The 19,745-nt window shown below is 48.7% G+C and overlaps 1 protein-coding gene across 1 annotated transcript in view; it reads left to right on the top strand.

Annotated features, from left to right (window-relative positions):
* GRK3 (G protein-coupled receptor kinase 3) overlaps positions 1–19,745 on the top strand; it is a 1,092,546-nt gene that overhangs the window by 1,057,883 nt on the left and 14,918 nt on the right. Inside the window, exon 19 of the mRNA XM_069214703.1 lies at positions 3,536–3,672. Coding sequence (XP_069070804.1) covers positions 3,536–3,672 — 137 coding nt within the window. The remainder of the gene's footprint in view (positions 1–3,535; positions 3,673–19,745) is intronic.

The following is a 19,745-nucleotide window of genomic DNA, read 5'->3' as shown; positions in this document are numbered from 1 at the left end:
TGGCCCTGCCGTTCCAAGCCTCCATGTGGACTAGCCACCATTGTATCTCTGTCCTGGCCTCCGAATTGAGAGCAATTCTTTCGGAGTAAGTCATCCCCCGACGAAGATGATGCGCTTTGAGACGTTGGAGAGCCCTGTAATGAAGTGGGCCTGGAAAAATTGCCTGAATCGATGAGGACAGTAAACCCACTACTCTGGCAAGTTGGCGGAGCGAGATCTTGTCCCTCCTCAATACAATCCTCAGTTCCTACTTGATTTTTGTAATCTTTTGGAACGGAAGGCTCAGAGCGGCCGCCTGGGGATCTATTAGGAAACCCAAAAAGTTAATTGACTGCGAGGGGATCAGATCGGACTTCTGGTAATTGATCACGAACCCCAGATCCTGCAACAAGGCAATAGTCATGTTTGCATTGGATATGAGATGAGTCTTGGACTGATCCATCAAAAGGATATCGTCCAGACGGAGACCCCGAGACCGTAGGAATTCCACCACCGGTTTGAGGAGCTTGGTAAAGCACCAAGGGGCTGAAGAGAGTCCGAAAGGGAGAGAGGTGAACTCGAATATCTGTTGTCGCCACTGAAATTGCAGGAACCGGTGATGAGGTGGAAAAATGGGGACCGTGAGGTACGCGTCCTTGAGATCCAGACGAACCATCCAGTCTCCCTGGAGTAAGATGTCCCGCAGGAGGTGAATACCCTCCATCTTGAAGTGTCGATAGACCACCCACTCGTTGAAAGAACGCAGATTGATCACGGGTCGGAAACCTTTGTCTTTCTTTTCGACAAGGAAAAGATTGCTGACGAAACCCCGTGGGTGGAGCAACGCAGGACAAATAACGCCTTTGTGTAACAACTCCTGAACCTCTGCGTGTATGAGGTTGGAGTCTGACTCCGAAAACATCATAGGCCTGGGGATCACTTCCTGAACCGGAGTCCCCCAGAACTCTATGTGGAAGCCTGAGACTGTTTGTAAGACCCATGCGTCTGAGGTAAGGAGTTCCCAGGTGCGGCTGAACAAACGAAGTCGCCCCCCCAGTTCTCGAGGGAAAAAAGGGATAATCCTTACCCGAGGCTCCTCCTGGGGCGTTGGCTGCTGCGCGGGCTCCTCTGCTGGCTTTACTTCTTCCTTTACCCCTGTTGGGGAAGAATGTCCCCTGGCGCCCGTCTCGCCAACCGAACTGCCGGACATTGGTTCCAGGGCCTTGGTGGAATTGGCGGCCGGAAGAGCGACCCCTTCCTCGTCCGGCCCCTCCAAAAACCTTCCCCAGGAAGATCTTCTTTATTGATGATTGAGCTTTATCAAGGGCCGAAAAAGTGGCCACAAATTTCCCAAGCTCCTTGACAAAGGGGGTCGCCGAAGAGATGACCCTGTGCCACCGCCCCTGCCTCCGAAGTTGACAGTTCCCCCAACTTGGGATCAATCTTGATGAGCAGGGAGCGGCGCCTCTCTGCCGATATAGCGCAGTTGGCATTGCCGAGAAGGCATAATGCCCTCTGAGCCCAACCCGCAACAACATCCGTCTGGAGGTGTGTATTTGACATTTTGGCCCGCTCGGCCAATTGAATAATTTGGGTCAGAGGCCCAACGACGTCCAAGAGATTATCCTGGCACGCCCGCCAAGACCTATCGATCCCTTTCTTAGGATCCTTCACGTACTTTCCGAAGAAGGTACACATTTTAGGGTCTATGTCAGGAGTAGAAGCTACTCTGTCAGGGAGAGTAGGGCGGGGGCACTCCGCCCTGAGCCGTGCCCGAATATCCTTATCCAAAGGTTGGCGAAGTTTACTCGCCACATAGTCTGCCACTTTCGGGTCCAGGTGCCACTCAGATGAGCGGGGGTGGTAGATCCCCTCCGGCTCAAACATGTCAGAGTCCGACTCCCCCGGATCCCGAGATTCCGGGATAGAGGCCCCCGGGCGCCAAGGACGTCCCGTTTCCACCTCCTCCACCGAGGAGGAGTCCCCGTCAGAGTCATCCACCATGCCCGCTGAAGACCCCACCAGGAGGTACGATTTGGGGTGCCATTGGTCACCAGTAACCCCGGGCAGAGACCCCTCCCGGGAGGGTAAACGCAAATGCGTGCGTGCACTCTTACCGTGCAGTGCAGAAAAAACATCTGTTTCCCCGAGGGGATCTGCTGCACGCTTGCGTGATTACTTGGGGGAAGCCCCTTGGGCGACCCCCGTCACCCCCGTCATGCCTGGCCCCTTCGAGACTTGTTCGGCCAACTGCGCCATGCTCTCCTTAATAGGAGCGAGAGCCTGCGCAATGGCCTGAGACAACACAACATCCACCCCAGGGGGAAGGATGCGTAGCGAAGGGGTCTCCGAGGACATGAGGGGAAAAGAGTCTGAATCTTGGGCAAGTTGCATACTGTTGAAGGTGGCAAAGACAGGAGAAAAGAGAATATGCGCCCCAAACCTTCCGGGGAAGCCACCTCACACTCCTGTCACAAATGAGGCTTGAGAACTCACCAGCCTGACCCACAGAAGAAACAGGGAATGCCCCGTATGTTCGTGGAACACAAGAACGTCCTTCCCGCTCTGGGTAAAATCAACCCGAAGGTGTCAAGTGAGGGGGAAAAAATGACCCAGGGCAGAAGAAAAAACTGTTTAAATGCCCCACGCGTTGTAGAAATACAGCACCGAGCGTGAAAACGACTCTCGCGCTTAATGCGTAAGAAAAATCGCGATGTGCGCCCTCTAGAGGGCCCGACACATCACCGCAGTTGGAAGCGCTCGGGCTGTCAAAAAGCCTACCGCGTGTAGCAACAGCGTTGCTACAACTAGAAATCCTGAAAAATCAATAACAATGACGCGCGCACGGTCAAAACATCAAATACACACACTACTTTAATAAAAATAGCTCAGAGGCAGAAAAGGCACTTATCTGTCACCGCGAGCAGTGATGAAAGAGGGCGGATGACGTTTTATTAGGCATTTATACTGTCGGTGCTAATGGTGTTCATTGGACTGTGGTTACCATGACGATGGACTCATGGGAGTTGTGGTTCTAATGTTTTTTTGTGTTGAACTTTGAACCTGCTATTAATAAAAAGTGAAGAAAGATCTGCATAATCCTCGCCTCCGATCCTGTTATAGAATTAATGTTCGACCACAAAAAACAGGTATACCCTGAATCAGCAAAATATATATAATGGTTCACTAAGCACTGACTACCTTCTGTTTTTTTTTCTTTTTTCTTTTTTTACGGGGCATACTACCAATGTATTTATATAGTTAGGAAACCCTTACCAACTCAAGCATTTGCTGAAATTACCTGCTTTCCTTTCTGTACTATAATTCACACATGCCTGTGTACATTAGATATTGCCCTCTACATACAACAGTAACATATCAACACATTTAAAAGTATTTCTAGTTTCCTAAACTGTTGTATCAATTTCGTGTTGAATGTTTTGGAGCTGTTTGATGAGATTTAACTGGTAACTTTATTTTTCCGAATTAACAAATGACATTTCAAAATGTGCTGTTTTCTATTATTCTTTCATATTCAGTGTTTATTTCCATTCAGATTATGCATTCGGGAAGGACTGCATTATGCATGGATATATGCTTAAACTGGGAAACCCGTTCTTGACTCAGTGGCAGCGTCGTTATTTTTACCTTTTTCCAAACCGACTGGAATGGAGGGGCGAAGGGGAATCTCGGGTGAGTTGCATTTTACAAATACATATTCATGGCAGCCGAATACTGTAGAGCCGAATGAGTGTGCATGCTTTATCAACTTATGTTAGAAGAGCTCCCAAACGGTAACTCCAGCCAGAAATTAGTTACAGGTACAATTCAGTGTTAATTACTTTAGGATATTCCCTGAGCTTCACTTTCTGCAACCAGGACGCAAAGCAGTTTAACACAGGAGTAAGAAAGTCCTAAATTTAAGATCAAGAACAAGGTTGGAATCAGTGGAGTAGATCTTAGTCACGCTCAATTTATTACCATGACAAGATTTACTTTTAAGCAAGTAATATATGTTTTTATGAGTTTCCATTTAATATAGTGAGTGTGCCAAGTATTTATTTAAGTATGTTTGTCTGAATTGCGATGGTTTTTTATTAACCGTGGCAATAAACTTGAACTTTGATTGCAGCCGTGGTACATTTAAATAACATAAAATTGAAACAAGTTGAATAGCTCACGTTTAGCACGTGTTGCAGAGATGTTTGTGTAACCAGTGCTTACTTTGTAAATAAAAACGTGCCGGTGCCCAAAAGCCCTCCTCTTAAACACGTAGCTGCTGCAATTAAATGTGCGAACATGAAATACTGAGGCAATGTAATTCTGAAGCCATCTCGGGCCTCTTTAATCCATTTAAAGGCACTCACTGCCCCTTAAGCTCACTCTTGCAGCTTTCTGCTTTCTCCCATTTGACTCTTTCTCGATACTTTACTCTTGCTCTGTTTTTCCCATGAGTGTCTTTTGCTCACAGTAAATGCTTGAGGCAGAAAAATAAGTGGTGGCCCTCAAAAATAAGTGCTGTTGCTCCGCAACGGAAAGAATAAGCACAAATTAATCACTGGCCAACACTGGTCTTTATCAGTCTCTGGTAAATAAATTAAGTGCAAATGAAGGCCTCGTTTCCGGTACGATGGCAACCCAGATTCAAGAAAATATGTTTCTGCGCCCAAATTGAAAGTTTTGCAGACCTCTTGGCTTTTTCCTAGCACACATTTTATCCGGTAAACTTGATGAGGTTTATGGGGGACAAATGCACAGCATTACCACATTAAAATGCAATTACTTCATTCAACACAATCCATTGGAGCAATGTTGAACCCCATCACTTTTTAGGTCTGGTGTTAGCCAAGATCTTTTGATTTTACTAAAATTATATTTGTATACTTACTTAAAGGGGCTTTTTTTTATAACCGACTTTTATTGATTTATATATGTAAAAATAAGTCACAGAGAAAGCACATTTCATTATCACATTTGGTTACAAATTCATAGGTTAATAGGTCCATTTAGCACTTGGATGAGATAGAATGTTCATGTTCAAGTAGAGCCCAGCCACACATACCAGATCTTATGGTATTTGCCTCCACAACCCCTTGCCTGGTAGACGGATTGTTCCATTTGGGCATACCAATCGATCCCCCGCCTCCACTGTTGTAGCGAGGGGGGGGGGGACCTTGGACAATGTCTCATTTTGCAATAAGTAAGGTCGTGCCCACAAGTGTGTTAGTTGCCTAGGAGTCCCCAATGTCCTCCATCCCCCAACCAGGGCAATCTTGGGGGAGGTCGCCAAGGTGAGATTCAGCAGAGTGGAGAATTCTTGCATGATGTGTGCCCAATATCATTGGACCTTGGGGGAGGAACATGCTATGTGGAAAAGTCCCCCAGTGAGTGGAGGCATCTGTTGAACTAGGAGTCGGGCCGGGGTCAGATAGGCACAGTGCAAGAAATACATTTGCACCATAAGCAGCCTGGCTGGGATTGCGAGAACGCGCAGTGGCATCAACGCATCTCGCCAATCCTCCTTGTCCAGGGGGCCAATCCAGGCTTCCCAAAGGTCCTGTAGAGGCTGGAGGGGTGGAGAGGCATTCAGTACGAAGGAGCATTATATCTGCAAAACTCCCCCTGCACACAGAGCCCCCATCATCACCTTTGCCTCCATAGGACTGAATTCAGGTATTTGGGTATCATTGTTAATATGGGCACTTAGTGCACTTCTGAGCTGTAAAAACTTGTGAAATTGTGTCTGATTCAGGGTGTATGTTTCTTGGAGTTGTTGGTGAGACATTATGTGCATACCCTCCCAGACGTCTCCCACTACTGTGATGCCTATTGCGTCCCAGCACGTGAAGCCTTCAGGATTGGCAACCTCACGTAGCCATGTTCCCTGCCATAGAGGCGTGTGCTGGGTGACCCTGCCCCACCACCCCGTTAGTCTTTGGGCCACTCACCACCCATAGAGGACCTGGCTGGTGGCCTCCGGTGTAGCCCTAGAGATGAGACTTCCGTACAACATGTCCATAAGGTGTGTGAACCCCATTGTTGACAATTCGAAATGATAGGTTGGGTCGTCCCATCCCACCGTAAGCCATTCATTGATAGTGAGTACCTGTGCTGCCAAGTAGTAGAGGTATAAGTTAGACATAGCCAGACTGCCGTCATACACACCGTGCTGGCATGTGTCCCAGGATAGGCGCTGCCGGCCCTTACGTCATATAAAGGAGCGGACCATAGCATCCATCTCCTGAAACCAGTGGCAGAGAATCTGGATGGGAGGTTTTGGAGGATGTACAAAAAATGGGGTAGTACAAACATTTTATAGAGTGCTATGCGACCCACGACATTTAGCGGGAGGATCTGTCATTTTCCCAGGTCCGCTTTCACCTTGCGAACAAGCAGGGTAAGATTGAGGGCCCAGGTCATAGATGGGTCGAGTGCCACTTTCATGCCAAGGTATGTGTAGCTTAAACGTCAAATAGGAATGGTCATTTGCCACTCAAACAGGGCACAAGATTCCGAGAATGGGACCAACAGACATTTCTTGGAGCTCATCTTAAGGCCAGAGACCTCACCAAAAAAGCGCAGCAATTGAAGACACCTAGGGCCGCTTATCTCTGGTCGTGATAAATAAAGCAGGAGATCATCGGTGTGAAGCGCAATGCGGTCTTCCTCTCCTCCCGCCCATCTCGAGCCTTCTAGGAAGGCATCTCAGCGAATCATTTGTGCGAAGGGTTTTATGGTTAGGGCAAAGAGGAGAGGAGACAACCCTGCCTAGTGCCCCACCTGATGAGGAATACCTCCGACAGCCTCCCATTCACCAGAGCACGGGCCGATGGTATATGGTATAATAGCTGAACCATGCGCCTGAATAGGTGTCCTAAGCCCACTTTCCAGAGGACCAAGTCCAGGTAGCCCCAATCAACCATATCACATGCTTTTTCAAATTTGTTTAGGAGAATGGCCAGTGGGGAGCGGAACGTGTGTTTGTGCGCCAGGGCAACTTGGAGCCTTCGCAGGCAGTGTCTAGAGCTGCGGGTGGGCATGAAGCCGCACTGGACAGGGTGAATCAAGGGTCATAGAACTGGCCGCAGGCGAGTAGCCAATATATTGGCATAAGTTTTTAGCTATTTGTTAATTAATGATATTGTTTAATAGTCTGCGCAGTACAAAGAGGGCGTTTTGGACTTAGGTCGCACCACTATCGTGGCCTGGTCCAAGTCGTGTGGGAAGGCAGCCCTCACCAAGGCCTCAGTGTATAGACCGTGGAGCTGGGGCACTAATATAGCTCTGAATTCAGAGTAATATTCTGCTGGGCACCCATCTGGGCCAGGGCACTTCCCAGGTCTGAGATTCATGATGGCTTTTCCAATCTCCTCTATGGTTATGGGGTCGTCAGGACTTCTGCTAACAGAGGCTGAGAGGGTCGGCATGTCTATTTCATTTAACAGTGGCATCTGCTGTTCAATGGTAGGTCTGGGCGCCGCTGAGTATAGGGTGGCATAGTATTGAGCAAAGGTCCCGGCTATTTCTTGGGGGGTCGTGTGTATTGATCCGGAGTCGCATGTTATCTCGGAGATCACGCGTCCCTCCATCGGTCTGGTTGCTAGCCAGTAACGGACCTTACTGTTCTTATCCTCCTAGCCATAGATTTAGGCCTGTATTGCCCACCAGATCTGCCTCTAGGGAGTGGGTTCTAACTTCCTGTCTCACCATCTCCAAGACTCACCTGGTTCTCTCCTCCCCCGCTCTCACCGCTTTGCGTTCCAAAAGGAGTGCCCAGGCATCAAGAGAAGTAACGTGGGCTTGTTTCCCCCTCTCCCGCCGTCGCAGAAGAACCTTCGCATGATCACGGATTTTGGCCTTGCCTGCTGGGACTGGACCGACCCGGTATTGCCACTGAAGTAGTGTTTAACCTTTTTGCGGAGGTCCGCAGAGTAGGCCTCATCTTGCAAAAAACATGCATTGAGATGCCACATAGGTCTCCGACTCCTGCCGGGTGGCCAATGGTCATGGATATAGGGGCATGGTTGGAGAGGCCTCAAGCATGTATCTGAATTTGGGTAACTAGGGAGAGGTCAGTGGCTGGTGTAAGGATCATGTCTATACGGGCTTGGGTGTGGTGTGCCGCTGAGGTGTGGGTGTATTGCCGGCAGCAGGGATGCCACATCCACAATGTGTCACTGAGGCCCATGTTCATCATCCACTTGGTAAGAGATAGGGAGCGCCTGTGGCGAGTGTCCGACAGGGGACCCGTGATGTCCAGGTTTGGGTCCAAGACTTCATTCATGTCGCCGCCCATGGCTGTAAACTCTGTGGGCATCTAGGCTAGGAGGGTGGCGAGGGTGTGAAGAAACCCATCTTGCCCCGTTGGGTGGGGAGCATATATGCTGAGTAGGTTGATGTTATGCCCATCTAACCATCCCGTCAGGGCCACAAACCTCCCCGTGGGTCCTCCCATGTCTGTTGTATTGTTAAGGGGTAGTTCCACTGCAGGAGTATCACCATGCCCCTGGCCACAAGCATACCCTGAGTGATAGATCCCGTCCAAGCCGTAGCGGGCCAAGAACGGGCATGTGGACCCCAGTAGGTGTGTCTCCTGGAGAAGTAGGATAGAAGGTCAGAGGCCCTGTGCATGGTGCAGCACCGCAGTCCTCTTAAATATGTTGAGGAGTCCATTAACATTCCATGAGGCTATTGTGGTGGGCGCATAGGTGATTGAAGAGGAGCATTCCCCAGATCCGTGCATGTTACCGGGGGAACATAACACTTGTCTGAGTGGGGTGTTGTGGGTGGTTGGCCCTATGTATGCCCAGTGTCTGAGCGACCTGTGTGTGCCTTCCAACGTGCAACATCCAGATGGTGAAGGTAAACAACAAACAACAACATAGAAATGCAGTCACACAGTGGTGAACACTTCCCAACACCACCTTCCATATACTTACCCTCCCAACTTGAAGAAGCATCTGTTGCCCTAGAAAGGCCCCAACAAACCAAGGGAAAAGGTACGGTGAACCCCTAGTGGTGTGGAGTGGTGGACCCCTCCAATGAGTTGGATCTCCTCTGCGGAGTATCAAAAAAGTGCACCTTGTCCGCATGTAGGACCTTAAGGCAGGCCGGGAGGAGGAGCATATACTTTAAGTGTAGCGCCCTCAGTTTTTGTTTTACCTGTTCAAATAAGCGCTGTTTTACCTGGACCTCCTGGGAGTAGTCCGGGAAGATCACAATCTTCAAGTTCTGACAGTGTAGTTCCGACTGAGCACAGGCCTCATGCAGGACAGCGTCCCAGTCACGAAAATTGAGGAAGCGGGCAAAGAGCACCCTGGGCGGGGCCCCTGGCACAAGCATCGCAGAGAGGGCCCTATGGGACCATTCAATCACAAACCATGTGAACAGTCTGTCAGGGGGCACCCACGATCTGAGCCAAGCCTCCAAGAACTCCACAGGGATGGGCCCTTCCGTCGCCTCCGGGAACCCCACGAAAAGCAGGTTATTCTGTCTTGAGCAGTTTTCGGCTTCCTATGCGTGCTGCTGTAGCTCGTGTGCGTGGGTTAGAAGGCAGGACTCCTAGGTTTTGAGATCGCAGACCTCGTCTTTAACTGTCGGTACATGAGTTACTGTCTCGGTGAGCTGTGCTGAGACGTTCTTGATGTCCTGTCGCAGCAGCACCATGTCAATTCTGACCTCCCCAATTTTGTTCTCCACCACTGCCTCGGTGGGTTGTAGGATCCTGTCAGTGTCTCCCTCAGTCTCTCCGGTCAGGGCAGGAGCCCCTGAGGCACCACCCCTGGGGGGCCCAGCTGGAGTAGTGAACTTGTCAATACAAGGTTGAGAGGAGGATGGTTTTGCTTGTTTGTCTTTCTCCATGGTCCCAAGGGCGAATGTGCCGCAGGTGCAGCTAGTTCTGCGGTGCACCGGGAGGTCCAGCTCCCCTCCGCCAGGCCACAGCGGAACCCAGCTGCGCAAGGCCCACCCACCCAGTAGGCCCAGCAAAACAGGTCTCAGACAGCTGGGGGCCAGCAGGTGAGCCCTGTGTTGCTCCACGGGCTGGGGAAAGCTGGGTCGGGACCAGGCTCAGGTCACCTCACCAGAGCGGGCCCACCTCGCTCGCCCGGAGCCACGTGCCCAGCTGGTTCAACGGATCAGGTCCTAGGCAGTCGGGGGCCAGCAGGAGAGTCTCATGTCCACTCCCTCCTGCGGCAGTCACCTAGTGGTTCGAGGCCCGCCAGCCGTGCAATCCCAGCAGCTGCGGGCCTCACTTACAACACCACCGTGCCCCAAAAAGCACCAGGTAGTACTTGCACACCCCGTCCAGGGAAGCCACCAGCCCTCACCTCCACTGCCGGATCATGGGCATGTATCCAGGCAGAGGGGGGCCGATGAGAAAGAGGGAGGGAGGAACAATCCCCGCAGACCAGCAGCTACGGGGTCCCCCCAGGCCCTGATCTGCAGCAGCTGGCTCACTCACCACCTCTCCATCACCTCCAGTCTTGGGTGCAGGCCAGAGTCGTCCAGGCCCCCACAGCTGGCCCACACTCCACCGGCACTCCGGGCAGGCAGTCGCGACCCTATCCAGGCAAGGAGGGGGCCCGGGCCATCACCCGCATCCCCCGGTCCCAGCTCCAGCAGCTACCACCAGGTGTGAGGCATTCCTGGCCAAGTCTCCATTTTCAGCAGGCAACCACCATCTTGGGCACCCATCGTCCGGGGTCCTTGACGGGGCCAGGCAGTCCACGCGTTGGCAGGCCCGCCATGAACCCCCGATGTTAGACCTGACAGCCTTAGGGTGGTCATCCCTAACTTTTTGTCTGCCTCCCTCCACTTTCGAGATACTGTTTTTGCTGTTTTTTAAACTCTGCACACTTTACCACTGCTAACCAGTGCTAAAGTGTATATGTGCTCTCCCTTTAAACACAGTCAAATTGGTCACACCCATTTGGGCTATATAATTTACTTATAAGTCCCTAGTAGAGTGCACTATATGTGCCCAGGGCCTGTAGATTAAAAGCTACTAGTGGGCCTGCAGCACTGATTGTGCCAGACACTTCAGTAGCCCCTTAACCTTGTCTCAGGCCTGCCATTGTAAGGCCTGTATGTGCAGTTTCACTGCCAATTCGACTTGGCATTTAAAAGTACTTGCCAAGCCTAAAAAAAAAACTTTTTCTACATTTAAGTCACCTCTAAGGTGTGCCATATGTAACCCGTAGAGCAGGGTGTTGTGTAGGTAAAAGGCAGGACATGTACTTGTGTAGTTTACATGTCCTGGTAGTGTAAAACTCCTAAATTCATTTTTACACTACTGTGAGGCCTGCTCCCTTCATAGACTAACATTGGGGCTGACCTCATACATTGTTTGAGTGGTAGCTGCTGATCTGAAAGGAGTAGGAAGGTCATATTTAGTATGGCCAGAATGGTAATACAAAATCCTGCTGACTGGTGAAGTTGGATTTAATATTACTATTTTAGAAATGCCACTTTTAGAAAATGAACATTTCTCTGCACTTAAATCTTTCTGTGCCTTCCAATCCACGTCTGGCTGGGTTTAGTTGACAGCTCATTCTGCATTTACTCAGACACACCCCAAACACAGGATACTCAGCCTCACTTGCATACATCAGCATTTTGAATGGGTTTTCCTGGGCTGGGAGGGTGGAGGGCCTGCTCTCACACAAAGGACTGCCACACCCCCTACTGGGACCCTGGCCGACAGGATTGAACTGAAAGGGGACCTGGTGCACTTCTAAGCCACTTTTTGAATTCTCCCCCACTTCAAAGGCACATTTGGGTATGAAAACAGGGCCTCTGCCCTACCACCACAGACACTTCTCGGAGATGAAATGTGAACCAGAACCTGCACCCTGACAAGAAGAACTGCCTGGCTGCCTAAAGGACTCACCTGACTGCTTTCTGAAGAGGACTGCTGCCTTGCTGTTGCCCTGCTGTATTGCTGCTCTCTTGCCTTGCTGCAGAAGTGCTCTTCAAGGGCTTGGACAGAGCTTGCCTCCAGTTCCCTGAAGTCTCAGGACCAAAAAGACTTCTAACCTGCAGCTGAAATCCCCGTGCGGCGAAAATTCGACTCACCGCCTGCTAAGAACAACGCACAGCCTGCTCGCGATGAAAAATTCACTGCACGCCGAGTCCGGAACCACGCAGCCCGACTTCACAACAGAAAATCGACATAGCGCCAGCGACGCGACCGGAACTTCGACGCACGGCCCTTCTGGATTGACGTAAGCTGACTCAGAACAACGCCGCCTGACTTCCTGAGAGGAGTCGTCGCAGCACCTGCAGTGCAGAAGAAAATTCCACGCATCGGCTACCAGAATCGACGCAGCCCCTGTGACTTTGCTCCACAAGCCCAGGATTCCACACATCGTCCCCGGGGCGTCTGAAAACCCAGCAACCCGAAGAGGATCCAAGTCCATGCACCAGAAATCGATGCAACATCTTCCCTGCGTATAAAATAACGACACAAGTCCGTATGCAAAGGGGCGAAACCGATGCACCCTCACTGTTTTCCACGCATCTCCTCCTCTGTGGTCCCTTTCGAGGATTTTTCAATGCAAACCAGATACTTTGCCCTGCAAGAGACACTTGCTGTTTCCAGGAGAACTTAAGACACTTTTTATTGCTTTGACAGTAATATTTTAACCCAAAAGACACTTGATATCACTTTCAGTGATATCCCTACATTTGCTTATTTCATCTTTATTCGTTTTGACCTGCATTTATCCAGATAAATATTATATATTTTTCTAAACACTGTGTGGTGTATTTTTGTGGTGTTATATTGTGGAATTGTATGATTTATTGCACAAATACTTTACACATTGCCTTCTAAGTTAAGCCTGACTGCTCAGTGCCAAGCTACCAGAGGGTGGGCACAGAATAATTTGGATTGTGTGTGACTTACCCTGACTAGAGTGAGGGTCCTTGCTTAGACAGGGAGTAACCTGACTGCAAACCAAAGACCCCATTTCTAACACCCGCTTATCCCCACAGTCAGGTATGGCTCCAAACTTTAGCGTGGCTGGCTCCACATGGCCTGGATGGCAGTGGATGACAGAGAGGTCCGGAGCACTCTCTAAGTGCAGCTGCCATCTTGACGCCGCAGGCCACCCCCCAACTTAAAGGGGCTTTTTGCTATTTCTCACCCAGTGGTCTGTTTTGTCATTCAGATTTTACTTCCTCCCATTACAACATACAGCATAGGGCAGTATGTCCGCCTAAGTAACCCACTAGTTAACTTCACTTAGGGTTACTGCATTTTGCTCTTTCACAGAGGCATATCCCCACACAAGGTGTGTGGAGTGTTGCACTGCCAATTCACCCTGGCAAGTGTGGCCACATTCCAGACCCAAACCTTCTCTTTTACTATATGTAAGTCACCCCTAAGGTAGGCCCTAGGTAGCCCATTCGCAGGGTGCAGTGTATTTAAGAGGTAGGACATGTACCGGTCTGTTTTACATGTCCTGATAGTGAAAACCAAATTTGGCAGTATTTCACTATGGGAAGGTCTATCTCTCCCACAGGCTAACATGGGGATTGTCTTTATATAACTTTTAAGTGTAGTTTCCCATTGGGAGCAGATAGAGATGTGGAGTTTGGGGTCCCTGAACTCACGATATAAAAATACATCTTTTTGTAGAGTTGATGTTTGAAAATGCCACTTTTAGAAATTGGTCATTATCTTGCTTAATTATTCTGTTCCTCTCCCTACCTGTGGAATCCAGGTCTGGGTTGGACTGACAGTTGGGCTGTTTGTGAATTCCCCCTAGACAGTGACACAAAGGAAGCTTAGGTGTGCCCTGAATATCCTGATGAGTCTCCAGGGCTAGAGTGGGGATGGAGGAGCCGACACCTGCACCTGAAATGGCTATGCCTGTCCTCACACAATGCAGTCTCCAACTCCCTGGTGTGTCTTGAGCCAGGCCTGGGCAAGGCAGAATCTTGTGAACAATAGAGACTTTGCCTACTTCAAAAGCAGAAATGAGAATAAGTAGTGGATGCAAAACCACAGACTTTTAGACTTTATATATATATCAGTTAAAATGCTTCATGCATATTTTTGTTTGCTAAAAATGTAAATGAGAAAACATAAATAGTTTAGGAATGTATTATAAAAAGAATTGACCTGACAGTTTGAAGCACTGATATATCATCTGATGGATACTATATTTTGTGGTGAATAATACTATTTGATACAGACTTCTAGTTGCAGATTCTTTACCTTAGAATGTCCCCCAGGCATCAGTCTGGCTCTGGTGAATTTTCTTGAGCAGTACCCCTGTGCCCCGCTAGGTGGCATTGGCCAGCTCCTTGTCCGCCGTCAGTGTTGTGTGCACCAGATATGATGTCGCAGGACCTATATAGTTGCCTCCCCAGTGTGCTCATGTCAGTTCTTTTCTTTCTGCGCCAGCCAAGCACAGATCTGAAGAAGAGCTACCCCCAGTCACTTTTTGATTGATCTTTTTCAACTTTTTATTGAAAAGTTTTGAGTGTTTTCACTCCTCGTGCATCGAGATATCATCACTCAAGACAGTGTTCAAGCCTTACAAATCCTGTCATTGGATGATGTCTGTGATGGATCGGCACCTTGTGTACTTGTATTTGGAGCTTGCCCATAACCCGAAGTCGTGCTCCAAGTGCTGGGCCATGAATCCAACAGCTTTAAGGGAGCGGTCCCTAAAGATAGTTGCGGCCCGGCACTCCACTCTGCATCGCTTCCGATCTCGGTTGTGAGGAAGGTCCTAAGAACGGTCGTGGAGCCTCCATTCTTAGTTGTCCAAGTCCTGGGATGATTGGATAAGTCAAGGCACAAGAAGAAGTCGAAGAAGAGCAAACATTCTTCGACTTCATCCCATCCGTCAGCTGATGCAAAGTGGAAAAAGGAGCATCGTTGTGCCATGCCTCTGTCCTCGGAGCTTGCATCTGGTTCGGCTCCGCAATTCCCCAGGTTTCCAGGAGCCAAAGTGACCCCTGCCCAACTCTGTGAGTTCTATGAGGACATGTGCCTCATATTTGGGCAGTCCATTTCTGCTAGAGTGCCTTTGGGTCCCGGCCGCTGCGCCCTCAGCCCCAGAAGGTACCCATTCCTGGATCCAAACCGGTGTTGGCTCTACCACCTCGACAACGGTTCCGACATCGACGCTCCAGGAGCCACCTATGCCCGTGGTTGGCTTCTACCCCATCCTCATTGCCAACTACGATACGGAGCCAGAACGGAGTCGTGCATTGCCAATTTCGACTTCAGCAGGGACCTTGCTTCCTAGAAGGGATCCTGACCCTTATTCCCTTGCGTTGGGTTATGGTGACGATTGGGAGGGGTCGCTGGGCACTTTGGAGTACCAGCTTGAAGATCCCAGAGGCTGGCGGACAGATGTGGGTGAGCCTTGTAGTCTGGACACTTCCCCTGATGCTGGTATGCTTCCTTCCTCTACCATGACTCCATGGTGGTAAGGAGAGCGGCTGAAGTGTTGGGCCTTGAGCTGCCTTCAGTGACAGTTAGGACTAACCTCCTGACAGAGGTGCTTCATCCTCTGACTTCTTCTTCTGAACCCCTTTTTCCCTTTAATGAAGCCATCACTGATGTCCTGCTGGGGACTTGGTCCAAACCCAGCACAGGGGCCCCGGTGAACAGGACAATCCCCTGCTGCCGAGGACCAGCTCCAAATGACCCAGTGTTCCTGACACAACACCGAACCCTGAATGCTTGGCTATCCAAGCCTCCAGGTCCCCAGGTTCATTCCCATCTGCACCCCATGATCGCAAATCCAAGAGTATGGATCAGCTTAGGAAGATGATGTTTTCTTCCTCCAGCCTGGCATTGCAGTCAATGAACACTGCATGCCTTTAGGCCATTACACCATACCTTATGGGACACGGTTGAGCAAGTGCTGCCACAGTCACAGAGGAGGCCTTGGCCATTCTCCCATATTCCTATCCTGCCCGCCCACTGACTTTTCTTGTGGTTCACGGTAGGCCATGAGCATTTTCAACTGTTCTGAATACAGTGCAGTTTCAGGCTTATTCTCCCGAGCGGCGAGACCAGGATGTTCAGGCTATTATACCAATGTTTCAGCCTCTATCCTGGATTTCTGTGAGAATGACTCTGAGGCAGCTAGACTTATGGCCTCCTGCATCCTGCTGGTGATACATGCCAGATGGCATATTAGGCTCTGCAGTGGGACCTGAAGTTCCAGTGAGCACAGCATCAAGGGAATCTCTCTGACATGGTCCAGATCTGGGAGGGTAAGGCACAAGATCTGCAGTGGTGGCTTTTGAACAGCAATTGGGTCAGAGGCAGATCCCTCTCCTTTCCCCAACCAGATCCGACAGTAGTGACAGATGCATCACTCCTGGGAAGGGGTAGCCACATGGGAAAGGCTGGAGATCAGAGGCGTCTGGTCCGTGCTCCACATCATTCTTCTGGCACTCAGGGTGAGTAGACTTGCATTTAAATAATTTCTTCCGTCTCTTATAGGCAAGGTAGTGCAGGTGTTCCCGGACAACACCACTGCCATGTGGTATTGCAACGAGCAGGGGAGGGTGTGGTTGTGAATTCTTTGTCAGAAGGCTCTGCGCATCTGGACATGGCTGGAAGATCAGGACATTTCCCCGGTGGTTTAACACGTGGCAGGCTCTCTGAATGCCAGAGCGGACAAACTCAGCTGTCAGTGTCTGGTCAACCATAAATGGCTCCTTCTTCCAGAGGTGGCGCAAGGTCTCTTTTAACAGAGGAGGGAGCCTTCTTTAGATTTGTTCACCTCCACAGAGAATGCGCAATGTCATCAGTTTTCCGAGGCAGCACTCTCTCTGCGATGCTTTTTGTCTTGAGTGGAGTTCAGGCCTCCGTTACTCCTTTCCGACCACACCTTTCTGCTCAGAGTTCTCAAGAAGATCAAGAACAACCTGGTCCAAGTGATCTTTGTGGTGCCGGAGTGGGCACAAAGAGTTTGGTATCCCGAGCTATTGAGCATGGTCATCGATTCTCTGATCAGACTGGCCCTTTGGGAGGATCTTCTGTTGCAGCAGCAGAGGAGGGTTCTCCACCTGATCCTGTCCAGTCTTCTTGCATGGAGATTAAGTGGCCGAAGTTGACTGCTTTTGACCTTCCATCTGAAGTCTGTGACATTATCTTGGCAGCCAGGCGTCACTCCAACAAAATGGTATATGGCTGCCAATGGAAAAAATGTGTGGCATGGTGCACAGACAAGTCTGTTGACACCCTCTCTGCCCCTCTTTCCGAGGTCCTTTTGTTTAAACTTTGTTTGACCCAGCAGGGCTCTACTTAAGGCACCCCCAAAGGTTATTTGTCTACTCTCCCTGCTTTCTTTAGATTATCTGACCAACCCTCTTTGTTTAAATGTCCTATTGTCAGTAGATTCCTTGAGGGTCTTACCCATATGTTTCCTCCATCACCATTCATAATGATCCAATGGGATTTGAATCTGGTTCTTACTTTCTTAAGGTGCCCTCTCTTTGAACTGCTTCATAACTAGCCTCTCAGGCTTCTGACGTTAAAAACACCTTCCTTGTGGCCATCACATCTCTCCATTGGGTGAGTTGCTGGCATTGTCATCTAAGTCATCCTACCTTTTCATCTATCATGACAAAGTGGTGATTCTCAACAGGGCTTCCTTTTCATCAAAACTGGTCACACCCTTTCATGTAGAACAATTTTTCTCACCTTGCCTACTTTTTACACCCCCCCCCCCTCATCCTTCTACAGAAAAGAATAGACTCCACAGCCTGGACCCAAAAAGAGCATTGACATTTACTTTGATCGTATCAAAGAGTTCCGGGTAGATGATCATCTCTTTGTTGGGTATGTGTGTGCAAAGAAAGCTTGCGCAGTGCAGAAGCGAACCATCTTTAGCTGGGTTGTTCTCTGCATCAAAATGTACTACACATTGGCTAAAAAGCAACCCTGAAGGATTTGCACATTCATTCTACCAGAGCGACAGCTGCAACCACTGCGTTAGCACGTGGAGTTCCAGTCCTGGACATCTGTAAGGCAGCAACATAGGCATCCCTGCACACATTTACCAAACACTACTGCCTGGAAGGTCAGGTATGTAGGGATGGGTATTTTTTCGGTTCGATCCTGCAGGACTTCCTGGTATAATCTTTGTTTGCAGATCCTCCTTTGGAAATGGTACTGCTTGGGTATCTATTCTAAGGTAAGGAATCTGCAACTAGAAGTCTCTATCAGATGAGCCAGTTTTTTACTATTGGTAATGGTTTATCTGGTAGAGACATATTTTAGTTGCAGATTCCTTACTGATCCATCCTCCCGCTCTGCAATCTGAGTTCTAGGGACAGTGACTTCCCTTTCAGGGCCCTCAAGCTGCATCAATGGTCAGTGTTCTTCCTGGCTCCGCGCTTCTGGCGTGGAAAGTGGTGAAAAGAAACTGATGTTGGCGCACTGGGGTGGCATCTTTATAGGTACAGTGACGTCATATCCGGCACGCACATTGCCGATGACAGACGCAGAGCCGACCAATGTCACCTAATGGCACGCAGGGGTACTACTCAAGAAAAATATTTGGATCCAGGCTGATGCCTGGGGAAATGGAATATGTCTCTACCAGATAAGGTGTTACCGAAGATAAGTAACTTTTTTTCATTTGTGGAAATAAGGAGGGGTCAAGTGTTAAATATTAGACAATAAAATGTGTTTATGGGAAGGTTGTAAATAGAAAATAACTGTGTTAGAAGATGAACGGTGAAGCAAACCTTGTGAAGAGAACATTTGTATGTATCATGTACATTTTTAATGATTGTATGTTAAAAGAAATTTTTTTAATGTAAATCATTGTTTGTACTGCAACTGCAACTGAAGCAAACAGTATGCTACAGTTCTAAATCTACTATTTTCATTCAATATAATGCTGATCAAAAATAAAATGTGTGTTTCGTACAATGCCAAAACATGTAGCATATAGCCTAATAATGCAATATTGGTGCTGTCATGAGGTATACAAACCATCTGTCATTCTAATTTCTAGTCATCTTATAACATTCCTCAGTGACATTATAGGACACTATATACAATTACTTATTATGTACTGTAGGCAAGCTGTCGCTCTCTCTCTCTCTCTCTTTCCGTCCCTCTTCTTCTTCTCTTTCCCGCACTTCTCTCTCCTTATTGCTATTTCTTCCTACTTCTATTTCTCTCTCAATGTTTGGTATATAATTTGTCTCTGGGCTATTGCATCTTTTATTTATAAACTGTGATCAGAATATAAATGTGGCACATATAAAGGTTGCCATTTAAAAAGCTGGTGCAAATTGCAGATGCCAATGTATGGGTAGGACCTTGTGCCTGATTTACCCCTCACCAGGGTAAATAATTAGGGTTAATTCATGCAAATTCTAAAAGCAATAGTATCTGCATGAACATCCCATTCTACTTGGTTTCACATTTACACCAGAAGCAGTTTTGATCACAAACTCAAAAAGCCAATAAGCATTTTTACACCCAGCTCCTGAATGCCAGTAGGGCATAAATGGGTGCAAAAATAACTTGTGCTTCCTATCAACTGTGATTAGCTTCTAAATAATCTGTTACTGGGCAGCCTGGTTGTGGATGCACAGTGTGGTTGGAGGGTGAGAACATTGTTTGCATATCATATTATATTACATTGAGGCTACATTGTGAACCATCAGTGACTAATTTTAAAACAACTGTGCAAAATAAATAATAAAAATAAATAATTTCAAACTTCTAGTTGAGATTTATAACACTACTGTTCTAATCCTAATTTGTT

This window comes from Pleurodeles waltl, chromosome 11, assembly GCF_031143425.1.
Source record: "Pleurodeles waltl isolate 20211129_DDA chromosome 11, aPleWal1.hap1.20221129, whole genome shotgun sequence".
Taxonomy (NCBI): domain Eukaryota; kingdom Metazoa; phylum Chordata; class Amphibia; order Caudata; family Salamandridae; genus Pleurodeles; species Pleurodeles waltl.
Note: the sequence above shows the minus strand (reverse complement) of the source record. Positions and strands in the feature narration are given on the sequence as shown.